This window comes from Hylaeus anthracinus, unplaced genomic scaffold, assembly GCF_026225885.1.
Source record: "Hylaeus anthracinus isolate JK02 unplaced genomic scaffold, UHH_iyHylAnth1.0_haploid 3, whole genome shotgun sequence".
Taxonomy (NCBI): Eukaryota; Metazoa; Arthropoda; class Insecta; order Hymenoptera; family Colletidae; genus Hylaeus; species Hylaeus anthracinus.
In genome coordinates this window covers 9,625,386-9,644,655 of record NW_026535284.1, presented here as the reverse complement: position 1 = coordinate 9,644,655, position 19,270 = coordinate 9,625,386, and the positions used below count along the sequence as shown (strand labels likewise).

The 19,270-nt window shown below is 43.7% G+C and overlaps 1 protein-coding gene across 5 annotated transcripts in view; it reads right to left on the bottom strand.

Annotated features, from left to right (window-relative positions):
- Positions 1-19,270, bottom strand: part of LOC128894376 (sodium/calcium exchanger 3) — a 50,058-nt gene that overhangs the window by 22,293 nt on the left and 8,495 nt on the right. For 3 of the 5 annotated variants that reach the window (XR_008461532.1, XM_054156065.1, XM_054156066.1), the window contains exons 3-4: positions 8,371-8,461; positions 6,737-6,755 (exon numbers count right to left, since the gene is read on the bottom strand). Coding sequence is in view for 2 of the 5 variants with exons in the window: in XM_054156065.1 (XP_054012040.1) it covers positions 6,737-6,755; positions 8,371-8,461 (110 nt within the window). In the remaining 3 variants the exon portion in view is untranslated. Of the gene's footprint in view, positions 1-6,736; positions 6,756-8,369; positions 8,462-19,270 lie in introns of all 5 variants that reach the window. The other 2 variants (XR_008461533.1, XR_008461534.1) reach the window with 1 other exon arrangement.

Sequence of the window (19,270 nt, the reverse complement as noted above, 5' to 3'; positions counted from 1 at the left end):
GGCGTAGTCTTAATGTAGAATACGATGTAGATAAAGCAGGATGTTTTGTGGGTAATGTAGAATACACTGTTGATATGACAGGATGTTCTATAGGTAATATAGAATACTCTATTGATAAATCAGGATAAGGTAGAACTCTCAGTCGATAAATTCTTGGATCAGGATTCTTGGATTCTCCATTCTTCTAAATTATATCCATAGGTATCTTCTTATCTACCAACTGCAAACCCCAAAAATACTGAAGAAACTATCATCCATTCTTGAGCTTTTCTGTAGCTCCTCTGCTTTTCTTAGCCAATGTTCGTTCAGGAAACAAAGTCCTCCATCGATTATCCAGGATTTGTGTTGAGCAAAGAACTTAAATCTGGGAAGTTGAAGGGTAACTATGATTCCTTTGCGCTGACAGAAGAGCGTGCAACCGCAAGTGTTGCTCGCATCCACTGTAGCTTCAGCATCAAAGCTGTGAGCTCTAAGATTCCCTTCCAAATAAACGAACGTGCCTGTAAGCGCAGGGAACCTCGTCTTATGTTGTAATCCTTTGTTAACTGCGCGTAAGGAAAGATAGGGCACTGTGGATGACAAGGCACAATGGGTAATTGCGTTTTGCTATGGTATCACGAGTATCGCGATCGTAAAACTGAGGAAGTTAGGAAGAAGTATCGATATAAGTTTTCATTAAGGATAGTGGGGCTTCGAGCCTCTTGACGGCTCGTCTCAGAGTCTCAACAACCTATAAAATGTCGAAGTAAAATATCAATTGTAACAGGATTGTTCTATTTTTAAGTCGTAAACGTACGAAGGGTTTGCTTGTGTCAATCAAAGAATATGGAAGAATATCGAGGGTGACCAGATCCACGTCCATGCGTGGATAGGGTTTCGGGAACCCTCAAGGAAGAGGCAACGATTCATCTTTATGAGAAATATAAGAATTTATGGGGGTTTCACCTTATGAAAAATACCAAGCTCAACATATGGTTAACAGTATACTCCATCATATCCACGTCAACAAAGTTTTCTCATTTTGTTTTACAGATATGTTTTGAATTTGACGCGTGACACAAGGTTGCATAATCCAGATACACTCGTTTATCATTCCTAACCGGGGTTGTATCGTTACGATCGATCTTAAGTTTAATGAAAAAGTGTTGAAGAATATTTTTATAGGAAAGAACGCTGTCTCACTTTTTCCTTCGGCAGTCCACACTGGGAAACACCAGCCAATCGTGATCCGATCTAGGCAATTACCGCAGTTTCCGCTCCGGAGGGATGATTTTCCGCGACCAAGTTTTCGAGTCTCGATAAGCGCGGTTTAATTAAAGAAGCGGTAAAGTTCGTTGTAGCGAAAATTTTCCGCTCGAGCAATTTTTCACAGGACATAGTCACCCGCAGCCGCGGCAAAATCTTTGCTTTTTCCAGCACTCCACGGCGGGGCTTGTAAAATATCCTCGCTGATTCGCTGCTGTGGCGACGCTGATCGAATAACAAAGAGCTCACAGCGATTACGCACTTTTTTCCCAATTGATTCATAGGTGAGTACATACACTGGTTCAGAGAAACCTCTACATGAATTTTTTTATTGACTCCTTATTATTCTTTTGTAACAACGATGGATGTTATGATTGTTTGAGAGCGTGGCGAGCTCGCGAACTAATGGCGCCACTGGGAAGTGACACTGCACTGGCGCCGCTACCTGGGTCTTCCCTCACTGACACGATCTCTGACTCTGCTAAGCTCACTGCATTGGAAAGATCTAAGCTTTACTCTGTCTCCAAACAACTGTGAGTTAACACCTATTTATTTTTAGACTCAAATATGACAAGTAGACTGCGGATCTTTATGCGTTTATAGGGAAGGTCCAAGAAATACTATAAGTGCTATAAAGTGGACACGTCGTATTATAATATTTCCAAAGTAAAATAGATTCCTTTTTAAGTTCAATTTTTGTAGGTACGTTTGCAAAGATTTTATTTTGTCATAAGGATCCGCAGTCTAGTGACGAGGTAGGAAAATGTCTATTGTTAATTTCAGAAGAGTTCGAAGGCCTAGAAACGTCGCGAAAGAAGCGAATAGATGCGAATGGGAATCGTATCGTCGAAAGTCATTCGTCGGGAGCCTGGGGAATCTTCCCCGACAGGAGCGGAGTGGGTGGGATTAATTAGAGCGACGGTGGGAATTCAATTGAATTAATTGGCACCGGGGAGAGGTCGGAGGTCTCGATCGTGCGGGTAGTAAACCGAGCAGCGGTGACTTAGTGTCCGTCAAGTTCTGGCTAAGTTTCCCATTGGTAATGTTAATGGGGAACTTCCTTGGGAAGTTTCTGAATAACGTGACCGCGATCGAACTAAGTTCTTCTCGACTCCGGTCCTTCATTGATCTCTCTGAGCAACTGTCAACACAAAGGAGAGACAGTCTCATCGTCCAAAACGCGAGACGAGCCCCAAAACGAGCCTTCTGGGCTTCAGGCCCGAGTACGGGGTGATTCTACGTGAAAAATTGAATATAAATTAAGTTCGATTTAATTTTTCACGTAGAATCACCCTCTACTCGCTTGTACTACCAGTTACGGGACACCCTGTATACAGCATATCAGGTCGCGACGAATCGCTGCTATTCGAGTTTCTAAGCTCGTTCCGATCGAGGACAGAATATAGCATCCGTCAAGGCTTTTCAAACTTGTCCCCATTGTCAAGCGTTGCGTCCATCTTTCCTTTCCTCGTGCCGAACAGAGTGGACGGGGGACTGTTGCGGGCGAAACGGTTCCAGAATCGACGAGAATGGTCCCTCAGGAAATAACGAATCAAGTTTCAGCTTCCCGTTTCGATGGGATGGCCTCGAGAGTGTCGCGTTACGTACCATTATAGCGCGCCTTCGAACTAGGGCGGGATCAACAATTTTTACCGCCGTAAAAATTAGATTTCGTGGGGGAGAGGAAATTTATTTCTGATTGATGCAACGATTGATAAAAAATTCATCACCCTAAGTGGGCGTTAACCCTTTGTTGTCCTCAGTAGAGCGAAACTCGACAGAACATTTGCATAAACACAATATGCCACAATTCACATTTGCAACGAATACATATTCCGGAACTACATTTTCGTATAATGATGCAATTTCGTGGTCGGTACTCAGTCTACATAAATTTAACGAGGTAAAACATCGCAATGTATTAATATGATATACATTGAATTCAAGTAACAAGGAAATATTCAAGGTTCAGAGAACGAAAGAACACCCTTTCTCTGCTATCCAGTGATGGCAACCCCACCCGTAGCTAAACTATCCACCCCTCCTCTTCGATTTGCCATCGTCGGCTCGTTCGCGCTTCCATTCCTGGCCAAATACCTTCGCGACCTTTTCCGAAGTCCGTAGTCAGCCTCTGCGTTGCGTCAGGCTTCCTGGATGACGCATAATCCGCGAAATTTAATTTGTTTTCACAGGCGCGAGTCGCTTTTTTGCCGTTGGTAATCGTGTTTGCCAATGGTCGCTCACAGTTTGTCGACATTCGTATCGTTTACTGCCAGCGGAGATAGAGTGAACTTCTTTCGGAAGCTTGGATATGTAGATGTACTAATCACCAGACTTCTCGACATACCATTTAAACCATCGTGCAATGGTTTAACGCGTTAAGATAAATTCATCGCGATTGCATATCAAAACAATCTACTCTCCGATCGACCAAGAGCTTCCAGCCGATAACGGAATCTCGACGAGCATTGAACCTTAAATCCAGACAGAGATAAGAGGCCAATCGAGGGCAAACATCGCGTAACGCGTTCTTTATTTACGCGCCTCCTACGCGTCTCCTTTATCGTTCATCGCTTCCAGCTCCCCAGCAGACGAACCGTCTACGTTGCACCAGGCCGATTACGTACATACGTCAGTGATCGTGCACGGTTAAACATCTCGTGGTATAGCGCGATGCGGTTCGCGTAGACAGATAAGAGCAAAGTTCTTACGTTAGCAGGAAAGATAACGCGAGTTTCGCCACAACCGGAATTCATCAGCAATGATAACAACGTCGGTAATTGACCGCCGCTGGCGATGACACGGTCGTTAGAGTTAATTAACCCACGCGTTGCTCGTGAGTCGTGACTTTATCGTCTTCGGGCCTTTGATAAGCGGGTGCTCGGATGAAATCTAGTATAGGAGGTGTTTCGTATAGTTAGATAATATTACTTGAGAAATTTTGAGTTGATGATACGTTAATAGTTAGGATTGTTCGATAAAACAAACCTGAGCAGACTTTGGGGGTCTAAGAAGGGGATCTTCTTGTGAAGGAGTTCCTTTACTTGATAGAAAGAATACTCCTAGATTCTATGCACCAGAGCTCAGTACCATGAGTATTTCAGCGCACGGCGAGCGTGGGAACTACTGACGCCACTTGCGTTTTCCTATGCCAACTAGTGGCGCCAACTCGCAACTCCTAGTACACTGGAACATTCCCAGTGCCCAAGCCTACATATGCTAGCTATCAACGACCTCCTGATAAACTCTACAAATCGCGTGTCGGTCTTCAACTATGAATGAATCCGGAAGATAAATGTAGACAACCTCGTATTTCTTTCGCATGGAATTCGCGCGACGTGGTAGAAGGCCTCGCGATCCCGCTAATTGAACCGTCGTATCGGTCGCCTAATTAGCCACGGAGGAGATAAACGGTTCGATCGATGCCACTTTTAACTGGGGGTTGCCTCGAGGCTGAAGGCTGGAGTGGGAATCCGCGGAAAGTGATACGTGACGCTACTCGCGGTTATCTCGACGTTGCAGAAAAACGAATGAATCGTTATCGTTTCAGTACGTAAACACGCGTAGCTAATCGCACATCAGCGTTGTTACGTGCACGACACCATTTTTCTACATTTAACACGTGCTTTGAGGTAGATAGCGAAAAGTGAAATAGATAGAAGTCTGTCTTTGCGAATTAATTCCGGGGAAATGAGTGCAAGTACTGACTCGTCCTTTCATGCACTGTTTATACACACCTCAAACATTCCGAAAAAATTTATTTCGTTACATGCGTGCATGCGTGTTAAAAATGGCAGTGTGTAAAACTGCATGGTACAGCATTTCGTTATGCAACGAAATTATTTTATTTTTTCACTGGTTCATTTTGAAGTTACTTAGGTTTCTTAAGAACTAACAGTACCCTCTAAAATGGTCCCTTAACCAAGCGTCCCCCAGGTCATTTTTAACACGCACATATAACTCTAATAAATACTTCTCAATCCTCGAAATACATATAAACATCGTCTGGGAAGGAAAAGTCTGGGCGTGCCTTCGTTTCCATGCAATTAATTCCCAAAGAAGCGCCCGTAACGAGGAATTCGTTATCCGGCATCGAGTCGCCTCGCCGAGCGCGATGAATAAAGAAGGACTCGGTTCGTGGATCGGCTCGTAAAATTAGCGTCGCGGGACGAGCGAGCGGCTTACGTAAAAATAACTTTTAATAGGCAAGCTTTAACGAACGATGAATCAAGAAAAGCCGTCGGGGCCTCTCTTCTACGTACACAGCTGCCTTCCCTTTAGGGAGAGAGAAAATCCGTGACGTGGATCGAACTGAAATATTTACAGGCGTTCTCCTAAAAGACCAACCTTCTTACATGAATATACCAGGTGCAGACGTTAATTCTGTGCTTCTACATTCACACATTTATCACTCGAGTTTAAGAGGAAATATTTCATTGCTCTGTTGGAATGTGTGATTAAGGGAGGAGATTTGGAAAGATGCAGAATTAATTTGTATAAAATAGCTCAAAAAGTTGCCTCTTGGGTTCCCTATATCGTACCTCATCAATTCTCAACGTAAAAAGCCCCAATTCTTTGCGCCAACGTTTGTAAAATACAAGGCTATCCTCGGATTCTACATCACACAATGCCCCATCCCGATGTTATCGTATTCTGTTTATCCGTGTTTGTGGACGGAGGGGGGAGGGGGGTGGTTGCGAAAATTCCTCAACAACGTAATTTCGAAGTTGGTCGCTCGAGGCACGTAGGGGAAGCGTGTACGTGGCAACCGAAATTGCTCTTCGGACTTTTAGCGAGGGAGTTAGAAGAGGCTGCCACGAAGCGCTTCATATACGGAAGAGTAGGGCCATCCAGTAAATCGGTCGACCCGGCCGCGCTGTCTGTCTAAAATGGAACCATAACTCCTTCGAGTTTTAAGACTGATCCCCAGGAAAGTTTATCGATTACGCGTCCGCTCGTATATACAACACGCGATAACCCAAGGCACGCCTCGTTCATTCCATGGGGAGAGATCGTTAATTCTTGGTATCGACAATGTCGGAGGAAACTCGATTATTCGTTAAGAGCGAGCTGTTAACACGTTGGCTGCCGAGCTAAAACTCGCGAAAATTTGTACAAGCTTGAAATTGTGTCTCGAGACTCCTGAAGATTAGGTAATTTTACATTTGTCTGCCTGTACGTTGGCAGCTCTAGAGCTTGAAATCGACGTCCCTGGTCTCGCGAATAAATCCTCATACGTCTGAGACGAGAATAGGAATTGTGTGGGTCCTCAATGCCATTACTGCTGCTACTAGTTGCAAAGCAACAACTCAGCAGCGCGCCAAAGCTGCCAAGTGTTGTCGGAACGTATTCTCTGCTATTACGAGTTCAATTTACCTGCCGATAGCAGCTACTGGTAGCAACGCTATGTCGTTTCTTACGAGCCGAACGAGGACTCTAGGAAATGAAAGACAGGATGGTAAATCGACTGTTTTCTATACGAACAACTTACGTCCAATCGTGTTGGGTCCAGTGGCGTAAAATGCACGAAGCAGTATGTGTAATTAAGATCAATCTTGTTACAATCCGTCCGTGATGGGACGATAATTATTATTTATTGTTTCTTGTATTAGTTAGGATATCCACGTCGACGATAAATCAATTTAAGGGGAATGTTGGGGACCGCGCCCGAGTTTTTCCCATTTTTCTTTCACGATCGATATAGTAACTCCCGTAATCGCTTGTCTCGATGGCCTCGTAATTTACGGTTTTGCACCGAAAACAATCGAATGCGCGATAACTGTCGCGTCGTCGAATCTATCGAGCGAGAAGTTTAATATTACGAAACCCGGCACTCGAAAGTCAGGATATCAAGAGCGAAACGATTTTGCCGTTTCCCTAGAAATGCAGGGATTTGGAAGACGATTTGGGGATCGTCGGGCACGATTACCCTCTGGATATTTTTATTTTTTGGAGCGGTCAGATTCGATTCAATCTCAAACAGAAAATGTAAGGAAGCATTTCGAAAAGCATTTGAGATAATAAGAATTTATTTGGAAACATTGAACTTGACATCTAATTTAGACAAGTTTGTTGAATAGATATAGAGAGTACGAATACTTACGGGATTGACTGTGTATGTCCAAATAATATTCAAGCGTTTCATTATTCGAATATTATTCGGCCAAGTATTGGATAAAAATAGTTTGACAAGTTTAAGTCGCCTCCAGCCGCGATTACACGCGAGACGCGTTATTTAAATCTCGTTACACCTCGATCTTTCGGTTATACGAAGACGGGGGTCTGCCACGACACGTTAAAAGGGGATTGCCTCGCGTGTTGCCAAGGAAAAATTAAATTCGCTTGTTCCGTTCGACGCTCGGCTGTCTCGAAAACGCGCCATGTCCTGTAAAATTCTCGCGTAAGAAGAAAGTATCTTTTCCTCGTTTCCTGAAAACAGTTTCTATCGATCGCGAAAGAAAAATGGCTGGCTCGTCGACTTCGGATATTCTTGGAGCCTCCTGCGAACCGCTCAAGAAGTTTTACCTCGTTTCCCCGTTTTGGCTTCTTTGTCGACGGCTCGGGGAGAGGTCGCAGCTATGAAAACTTTTGTTATTTGTTAGAAATACCGTAAAAAGTCTCGGATGGGAGAGGAGACGTTTGAACGCTTTTCGAACCAGAGTACATTATCTCCCTGATACGAATGGGCTGTGACAGTGTTCAGAGAAGGACTTTTAGGACCTTTTAACACAGCTCTGACGAATTGAAACAAGTGGAGCAATAATAAAGGAACTGTCATCGTTTCAATTCGTTTCATCGAGTGGATTCTAACCAGATTTCAACCCTCTGCTATCCCATGTCGAGCGAGACTCGAGAGAGACCTGTACCGAAATCAGAAAGTCTGGACTGCAAAGAGTTAAATATAGTCGCGCATATTTCCAACGTACGCATCATTTTGGATTCTAAATTTACTCAAAGAAAAAGGACGAGCGAAGGTTCCCCTAGCTGAGACCTCCTGGGAGCGAAAACTCGCATCGAAGAGTCAACGCGCGACGATGAAAACGGGAGAAAACGTCGATAAGAGTTATCAGTTTATTCAGTGTATTGGGATAGCGCGCCGGAGAATTAGAAAGCTCGATCCTCACCTCCCTGCAGCTGGGGTTCACCCAGCTCCACGTAGAACAGGGCGTCCTTCTCGTACGAGTCCTCCTCGATTATCGAGAGAGTGATCACCTTTCTGAAAAAGAAAGAAAAAAACATGGTAAAAGGTCGCGTAGACTTGGAGCGCTAATATTCAGGAGGTCGGGACTTTTATCATTCGTCAAACTCGTTCGACCAAGCTGTTCAGGCCAACTTTTACTTCCTCGAAGCAGAACTGGAACTTTTATACTGCCATGAAAAAAATACACCCTTTTTATTTAAAAACATGTCAACGTCCATTATATCACAAAAATCTTCAACTTCACCGCTCTTCCCACTTTGCTACGATCTCCGCTCTCCCAAAACATTCAAATCTCCAATTCTCCAACTGCAACGATCAACCGCGCTGTTGAGCTTCATCTCGGAGTGTAAAGTCTACACGGAGTGGATCGCCGTAAGTAAACAGAGATCGCGCGAACGAAGCAACAAAGGTGAGAAAGCTGGGAAAATAGAGAGCTCCCCAGACAATCATCGCCGACGGATATGGCGGGTGGTATCAGCGGGCGTGTTTGCGCGCTAGAGTGTTGATAAGTAGCGACGGATGCGACGCGCGGGGGAGGGGGAGAGGTTCGAATGCACGTCGACGCGATTCGACGTTGTCGGAGCCAGATGGCTCGCTAAATTGATTTGGCAGCTAGTCCGTGTCGATTTGAAATTCAAATTCGAACGTCTAATTTGGCAAAAGGTTGCCGCTAGGGCGTTGAACCTGTCGGTCGTTACTCGATTACCGTGTGTACGCGTAGGGAGGGAGCCTGATCGAAAACCGACTGAACGATCACGTAAATGGGAACACGACGCGTTATCAAGGTTCCGATGGTGATCCTTATATCTGAAGAATGGGGTGTAGCAGATCCTTTCAAATGGAAAGGATGGGAAAGGAGAGGGTGTTTATGTGTCAGATAGGTAATTATTAGAAATAGCTTACTTGAAGACTGGCTATTATGTATGAATCATGGATATCACACATGAATTCGTGCATTTTACGTTAATCGAAAGCGTCGTTCCCACGAATTCTATAACCGCAGATAATCGCGGTTGCTCGAAGGCAAACGTTTTTCCTGAAATAGCTCTGACCTTAGACTCGAAGCTAAGGCGCGACGATTACCTCGACTCCGAGTGCATGGACAGTTCTTATTTACAAAGTCTAACGCGTATATCCCTGATCGATCGATATCCTCTGGTCTTACGCTACCCCCCAGCTGTTATGCTATCAGGGTAGCTGGGAAGGAAGACCCTGTTGAGTTTGACATTAGCAAGCTCGCAAATCCACGATCGTTAGGAATCGTATTGGATCTAGTTGTTATCGAATAGAGTGATTCTTTATTATATTCGGTAGAGGAGGACCACTCCACTTTAGTAGTTCTATAGAATGTATACACTCAGAGCTAACTAGATTTAACCCAGACCTAAGCAGACTTGACTAGACTTAGCTTAAACCTAAGTATACTTAATCAGAGTTAGCTTAGACCTAAGCAGACCTAACTCAAACCTTCTTATACACCTTCTACTGCAAAAAATATTCCCATAGATCCATTCGAGTAACACCGAACAGATCTTTCATTTGTTTAAAGCATGAACTCGACTACCCTCGAGTGCCATAAGCATCACACTAATTAATTCATGTGCCACTCATAATGAACACTTGGTGTGCAAGGGTACCAGATTGACATCGACTAAAGATTGGCTCGTGGTTAGGAACTGATCACTTTCTGTAACGCTCAGGGTCGCGAATATTATCGACAGCCAGTCCAGGAGACAGGGAACTTTGCAATTTCGTTAGCCGTTCCACTGAAGCTATCGACCTGGATCTAAACCATACAATATCGCGAAACCAATATTCCCCGTCACGTGGAACGACGCTCTCACTGTTGCAATTTATGTTGCAAAATTTATAGTTAGAAAGCTGGAAATGGTTAAGGCAAACTCGCTCCTTCGGAGTGCTCGCTGCCGAGCTTCTCCCCCGGGGGATGAGTGTACGTAGGTATCGTTGTTATCCGATCACAATGCGTTCGATTGTCAGTCGATTGAAGCGTACATTAACCTAGTTAGACCTGGTTTAGGTGGTTAGGCGGTTAGTCCCGTGGCTGGGGGCGAGGCAATAATATTCGATGATCTGTTGGGTTGATTGTTTGCCATATTAATTATTGATTTGAAAAGTATAAATATAGATCTAACCAGATATACAGTCGGTCTCGTAAGTATTCGTACCCTTTATGTCAACTGAAGAAATTTCTCTAAATAAAATGACAGGTTTAATGTTTCCAAATAAATAATAAAAAATTTATTTGGAAACATCAAATCTATCGATCAGTTTAGACAAATGTCTTCGATACACATAAGAGGCACGAATACTTATGGGATCGGCTGTAACTCAAAAATATTTTTATAAATATATTTGAGCAGCAGCTATATGTTCATATCCAAAACTTACCAACGTTAATTTCGTAACTTGTCAGCACATGTTTTCCGACCTCCCAACATTTCAATCCAACACTGTCCGAAACACGCCAACATTTGCCATTTCGATGTTCCTCCACTGATTGTCGGCTCTCGCGCGGCTGGAATCGAGGTAAAATTCCTATCTCGAGTTTCTGCTACATTTGCGAGTAACGACGATAATATTTCTACCGGCGTCGCGTCCTGTTTACGTTCCTGGGCCGCGATATTTTAATAATATTCTAAGCTCGCGGAACGACGCGCTATGTGGGTCGCGTCGCGACGCGCACACCGTGATACCTACATCATCCCCCAACCCGCGGGAAAAACTGCGTTTTCGGTACTTGAAACGGTTAAAATACGCTGGACGAACGAGAATCTCGCTAATTGTACGATATCACGGGAATTATCCAATTTACTAAAATGTCCGCTGCGCTGGGGGATCATACACGCGAAAACGTTCATATTTTTTGATAGGGGAGGATGTAACTTCTCCGATCACTGCTGCACGTATTTCCCCAATTTATTACTTTCAAATTTGTTAAACATACAGTCAAGTCTCCTTTTCCATTCTTTTTATTGAAATTTACTTTAATAGACTCGTTAGATGTCCACTGATAATATTCTGTATATCTATCGAAAAAATTTCTCTAAATTAAATGATAGGTTTGATGTGTCCTACTAAATTATTTATACCACGAAACCCATCATTTAATTTAGACAAGATAATAAATAAAGAGCGTTCGCCGTGCAAAGTCCACAATGGTCCACCTCTCGTAACTGTCCTCGCGGTTGTAAGTTCCGTCCCCTCAGGCATGCATGAAGACGCAGCTGCACTATGTCAGGATCCTTGCACTGTATGTACACTAAGCTTCGGAGCTCCTGAAGTAGCGCTTGTACGCGCGGCTGTGCATGATGTATGATCGTCGCGCGTCCACTATGGCCCGCAGTTTCACGCTCGAATGCGTCGTATGTATTTCACACTGTTACGCTCCAAAAAACGACTACCTTTTCCTTCGACTTTCGCGCGACAAAATTGTAATTCTCCTGGGGATTGTTTGTTGCTTATTTTCTAAAAAAACCTCTGGTTATTTATCAGTGGAGTGTCCTACTATTTCGTTGCTATAGTACTCTAATTTAACAACTTTATGGCGGATTAAATTTTGTCCTGGTAATAGAAGCTCGAGAGTGCGGAATATCTTCTTTGAAAACGTTTCCAGTGCTTGGGGCAGTGTCATTGTTGCCTCCGCGGAAAATATGATGGGAAGCGCAAAGGAAAACGCGAGAACGAACAGGATATCGACATCTGTTGTATCTCCGTAGGCCAAAGTGCTTTTATTAATGCCGTGACAGCCCCTCCGGTACCTCTTATTTGCCCAGAAGGCGAGGGCGCGCTTTAAAAGGCGCAGCGATGCTCTGTGGCTGCTTATCCGTGGCCCTATTATGAACGCAAAAGCCCGTTAATTGGATTCGCTTGCTTAATCGTTGCAGTTCGCTGATCCATAAGGCGGCCGTTTTGTCGCCACGACTGACAGGAAAACGATGTAACGGACCTACCGTTTCTTTCGTATACTCGTCGTCAACGTCACTTTTTCAGACAGTTCATTATCTATCGAACTCGAGGTGCTTGGGGTAGCGAGAGCCAAAGCAGTGAAACACGACGAGTTTACGAGGGTAAAATTATAACATCGAACATCCTCGACAGTCTTGAACTATGAAATTCTGAACTACATACAAGTAACGATCGATATAAATATTAGGTTGACTCGTATGTTTTAATGCATTTTAAGACTTCCGTAGAATCCAACTATATTGCAACTTTTTAAATAAGTAAATCTAAACCTTTTAGTTGCACATAAATACCAATCAAAACGTACAACCCAACTTAATATCAACGAGATCAACTACCTAACCATCGAAGTCGTCAGAGATCACTTGGAGAAAACAGAACAAATCTCGAGAATAATGCAGAAAGCGACGTCTCTTGACCGCTTGAACGCCGCGGAATCGCCACCCTGCCTCTCGAAATGAGAACGAGCAGACCGGCAGCTGCTGAATAATTCTCGCGAGGTTCGCCGTGGTAAGACCGCCGATCTTCGTACGAGTTCCCTTTAAAATTTCAACGTTCGAAAGCTCCAGGAAGCAGGAGCGGCAACCACTTGTGCTTCCTACTCCGAAACTCTGGATAAATTTCATTCGCGGTCTACCATTGCGAATCCGCGTCGTCAAACTCTCGAGGAAGCTCGTTAATTTCGAAACGCGGAACCCCGCCCTTGGAAACTCGCGAAATTTCAATGTCCTGCGATACTCCGCGCGTTAATTAACCACCCTTTGGGCCTCTTTTCATCGCGATTGAACCGGTTTCTTCGAAGGGAACGCGTCATTGTTCTCCGAATTGTGTTTCAGCAGGGGAACCAAGGATCTTACCGAAGATACTCTGAAAGTTATAAGTACAGGAAAAGTAGAGGAAAATTATAGGAAAGGGGATCAAGGCATTATCCTGACCTTGATAATTAGAGAAAAGTTAGGAACTTTTCTAGGATGCTCTTAAGCTTCATTGAAAATATAACTTTCTTAGGAATGTGATACTGTTTCAATCTCTTTAGAATCTAAGGACATTTGTCCATCGCAAAGCTGAGATATGAATGATACAAACTAGTGGCGCTACAAATAGAGTGCCCCAACCATAGTGCCCCGATTCAAACAATTCTAAAAATGCAAAGATTTTCTTGGTGCCCTGATGAACATGTGTTCGTTGTGGTGTTAATTAAAGCGCGATAACAATACGATCACATTAATGCACAACGTATCGATTAGCCGTGGCCGGGGATGCAACAACGATTACTTTTCAAAGCGGTTATCTCTGCGGACGTTTCGAAACGACCAGAGTTCGTTAACGTCGTTCGACGCGAGTAGACTGATTAATTGGGTAGCTGGGTGGACGGGTTTATTTAAACGGGAAATTAATTATCGCCGCGGGTATAGGGAAGAGCCCGTGGATAAATACCAAACGCGTGCATTGGCTGGGCTAATCACCCAACGTAGCGCAACATTGTGCGCTCGTTGGCCCAACTCACAGGCTGCAACAAAAATCGAAGGACTTTTTTAAAGAGGGAATCGAGCAACAGCCTTTACGCTGGCAAAAAGTGTTAGAAAATGATGGTAATTATTTCTTTAATAAATAAATCATTTTCGCCAGCAAAATTAGCTCCTCCTGAATGATGGTAATATTGTTACTTTGATCTTGAAATCTCGTTAGTGGGGGACCTTTGTCTTTTCTAAACGTGTAAAATTATCGATTCAGCCCAGAGAGGAGCGTTTATCGCGACCGAATCGCGAGATGCTTCTCGGAACGATACTTTTCGCGTTACATTAAAGACGAGGTCGATCGATCGGTGACGTGGCCGTTGTTTTGAAGAAGATTATGGGGCGAGTGTCGGCGAGCTTCGCAGAGTTTACGGATGAAGAGCGCACGTCATGTTAAATAGGGAATCACGCGAAGCACGTGTTAGACTGACGCGTTATAGCAGACTCAAAAATTATATATAAGTCGGCCTTCCATAGGGATTCCTCATTATTTATGTAACTAAAATAAATTTTTCTCTTAACCTCCGCGATACACGTAAATATCTCGTGAAAGGAAAAAGAAGATGTCACATTTGTTTCCGTGGAATCCTAAAGAATTTTTTTTTTTGTCTAGACTCGAATGCAAATTCGGAAAGCAATCGACATTCGAAGGCATCCAAGCGCAAAGGTCTCCCGCTATCGTCGAAGAAACTTTCTTTCGCAGTATGGATTTATCAATCCATACAAGCGATAGCCGCCTGCGTACAACGAAATCGCGTCCCTGGCGTTTTCTTTCTACTCTCGGTGCCTTCGATTCGAATTGACCCGAAACTGGATTACCACTGAAGTATATTTGAAATCTAACCCATTCGATATCGGTTATGTGAATCCTATCGTAGAATCAACAAGATTTCCTAAAATGGTCCCTTGAGAAACTTTGCGTGGGGCCACTTGTGCCAAGCAAAAGGGAAATCATTCTCAAGGAAGATTTTAATTTTGGGGCAATTCATCCTGGTCCCTTTAGAGAGTGAACGTTCCATCGTTGATCGTTGATGTCGTCAAACGTTAAACTACCGTCGTCGCGGGGACCATTAATTGTCGAGAGACTCGATCCTCGAGCGCGGAATATCGAGTTGGGAAATAATTCTCCGCGCGCTCGTACAATACATTCGCGATGATCCACGATTCGGGACGTAGAATTCGCTTGGTAAATCGGCCGATAAATCCGGCCAGAATTCGCAATAATCGTCGATGCCTAGGAGAGCAGGACAATTTACCGCCCGCGCGACCTATCGATTTTCCCAGTAAAATTAGATCGTCTGATGCGAACAGCGTTGTTCAGACACTGGCTCCACAAAAGCAGTCTCTTTCGACCTTGTCGAGCTCCCGCGCGACCTTTTCATATGTTCTCTCAATCAGCCTTGGTTTGTGAGTTATTCAGTCAGTAATAGAAAAATAATACTTAAAACAGTCTTCGATATATCTTCGTGAGAACGTGATCAATGGGGTTGACGAGACAATGAAAATGAGTACCAACACGACCTCATTCGGATTACTTTTAAATCTGTCCCATCTACCCCCCTTAAAAAATGTCGAATTAAGTAGAATTTGAAGTAATCCGAATATGGTCGTGTTTGTACTCATTTTCCTAGGGCGAATCTGACCAATCCAATGGTCATAGATATAAGAAAAATTGCAATAGTTAAAAGTTAGTTGGAATCGGACGGAGGAAAGACAGACCGTGAGCTCGCCCCCAGGAAACTTGGCTCCGAATGAAATTCCTCGCCCAACTTACAATTTTCGAGGCCCTTTCGAAGTTTCCGCGCCATCGACGTTTCACCGACCAAGTTTTCCGATTCGGAAAATCTCTTAACGAGCGCTACTGCACGAAAGTCGTTAGAACGCCTCAAAGTCACTTCCACCCCCCGCACCTCTGTTGTCGGCCAATCGACTCCTTCCACGCGCTTCGACGATTTTCGATCGATTAACTCGACGGTAAATGACAAAATGCAAAATTCCCCTCTGAATTTCCTTTTGTGAAATGAAAATTCCCACCTAAATACACTTATCAATGTCAGGAAATGTCCAAATGTCCTATGATTTCCCTCCGAGGCTTGGCCTATATGTCCAGCGCGAGTGTGGACGTCCATTCGCGTGTCTCGCGCATCAAGTTATGCGAGAATTCCCAAATATTCGTGGCCCGTTGCGGACGCTGGGAAAGATACGTAACAGTGACGAGAACGCGAAGCACAGCGTGCACCGAGGGATGGCGTCTCGAACAAACAAAAAACAGAAAAATAAAGCACGAACCAGTAAATGGGCCAATAGGACGGGAAGCCCCTGGAATGCATCGTGTTACGCCCCTGCGCACCCTTCGTTCCCCCGTCGAGCTCGGGCAACCCCATTTACACCCCGTTTCCTATCTCCGTCGGCTATCTCTCTGTTCCAATGGAAAAGGGCGCAGACATTCCTCGCAGTGTCAGGCAAATTTTATTTCCAAATATACAGCAAGCTCTAGTATTTATAGAAAATTGTATGACATCTGCAAGGCTGATTAGAGGGACACTGCGTTACTTTAACACGTCTTCTTACTAAACGTCTACCAGTGAAAGTTTCCATAAAGAAACATTCTTATACTACTTCTATTACTATGCACTCTTTCAACCAACGTCTAGCTTCAGTCAAATCATAAACATCAAACCGAAATTTGCCTTCGGTTTATCCAGTTCGTGTGCAACGTTCTTTTTCTCTTTCGCAGAAAAAGTCATCTGTTTCTATCCCATTTGACACCGACACCGACACCGACACCGCACGGTATCTTTCACTCGTGGAGAAATTTTTCAACAACCGCGGCGTTCGTGTTACACGACCGCCACGGTGAAACTTTGATCCTTTTAGTTGGTATTCGATTTTTCAGCCGTCGCTGGCAAAGCAAAATACTGACGGAAACACAGCTCCCGCCTGTGCGCCCGTACTTTTTATCGATTCGAGTATTTGCGAGTCACGCGGCGTTCGACTTGCGAGAGATTTGCTGAACGCGAGAAAGGAAATCGACGTCGAGCGTAAAGGAGTATCGCGGTGACTCCTGACGAGCTTCAAAGGTTTATTTGTTACCATTGCCCTGGGGTTACAGAAGAGATTTAGAGTGGAAAAAGAAGCTGAGAATAAGCATAGAAGGATAAATTTGTAATTTTTGTGGAGTCGAAAAATTCTGAAAATTTATACCTGAATCGATGCTTGATGAATTGTGAGGATTTTTAAATGCTTAAGTTTCACGAGTTTAAAAGTGCACGAAAAGGTAGCAAAGATCGGGAAATTGATGCATTTTTTGCTTCGAGAAGGCTGCTTGCCGTGTCTGACCCAGAACGGATCCAGCACGGAAGGTCTCTACCTCTACTTCACGGGAAACGTACGCCGTCTGTAAGTGGAACGAACCGATCGTAGGTCAGACGCAGCACGGCACATTGGAGCCAATGATTAATGGACGGACGAAGTCATCCAAGTAGATTTAATTTGTCTTGAAAAGCGTCATTAAACAACCGAGAATTGAAATCGCATGACAATCACGACGAATTCACGGAACTTGAAAAAAAAAAAGGAATTTAAATACTTTTAAACACGAGACAATAATTCAAATAATTCTCCCAGGAGCTTCTTTCGCGAAGAAATAATTTCAAGCGCAAAAGAAATAATTTTCATAGTGCAAATGTGAAAGGGTCAAGGTCGTGCCGGTTTCCTTCCTTATATTAAACTCCCCTTTTTAACAAATTTGCATACGCAGATTGCATCTTTGCACACAAGTCAATACTTCAAGAATTTATTTATCATAGCTCCCTCTCACGAAATACTAAACTCAAGATTAAAACTAGCCTCTAGAATTCATCAAAATACAATTTCAACACAAATCACCCTCGACTCGGTACCTCGCAATGTGTGCGCGCGTAACGCGTCTCCGTGATCCGAGTTAATTGTTTTATCGATAATAAGTCGCCGAAGGTGACGGGTCGGGGACAGCAGCTTTCGATTCCCGGCTCGCTTTCATCGCGTAATTTTCTAGTTAATTTGCTCCCGCAACATGTTTTCCACCCAAGACTATGATTGTGCATTATATATATTTTTTTAATCGTAGCGTTCTACCCTTGGATCTATTCGCGTACGTTTTTTTTTTTTACGTTACACCTGCGATCGATTCATTATTGTTTTACATGGGAAATTGCGAGGACTGATGTGTTATTTCTTTTGCAATCGATCGAAGGTCGAACGGGAAACAGGGGCATCGTTTATCGCTGAAATTACTTTCTCGAGAGGAGATACTCAGAGGGACTCAAAGGAAGTAATAATCCGATACAGAGAGATACTTCATTGATTGGTCGATTCATCTTCAATTTAACAGTTTATTTGAAACTAGGTAATCGTGCGTAAGATAGGAGCTTAAACAAATTGTTAAGATATCTGTGAAGGCGATTAAAAATGTTGAGAATTAAATTCGTAACGTATTCGTGAAATATAACAAATTGGATAGTATTATTATCATGGAGATAGTAATATTTCTATATTCTATAATACCATACGAACTCCAACATTTGAACAGTGATGCTCAAACACTCCACCCCAATTTTATCCAACCATTCAGACACTCGTTAAGTATTCAAACAGTAAACTACCCGAATAGTTCGAGACCTAGTGGCATGCTAGCATTTCTGAAGAAGGTTCCTTCCACCACCTTTCTTCTAGCCACCGTGCGACGGGTATCGCGTGACCTGGCCACGATTTCTCGCGATTCCAACGAGTAACTCGGCCGCCCTCGACGTCCATTACGCGTGAGCATCGAGCATCGTTCCACGGTCTAATTACTCGGCCCGTGATTGATAATCATCGATCGTGACACGATAACGACCGATTCACACGGCTCCGAGCGGGCCATTCCAGGTTTTTGTTGGAATTATGCATCGACGACCGAGGTTTACCCAAAGCCCTCGCACGCTAACCGTTTCGCTCGTTGGATCGGCCACTGGACGGTGTATTTAAATTTTCCATTGATCCTACGTGAGCCGAATAATCACATTTTTCGCGGGAAAATTCGGTCGATCTGATTACAGACTTTATCCACGCGGTGATTGCGTGGTTTGCTCTCGAAAATGCTCGGAGGGGTTCGCGATTTTTCTGGTATATATTCGTGAATAAGAAAAATTTCGAAAAATGTTTGCAATGAATGTTATAGAGGATTGAATTTTACATGAAAAAGTTAAGTGAGCTTTTCCTCTAGGTGCTTTAATAAAGTACTCTGTTCATTTTTCGTAAAGCCCCTAAATACTCGGTTGCTCCACCACAGGCGTTATTTCAG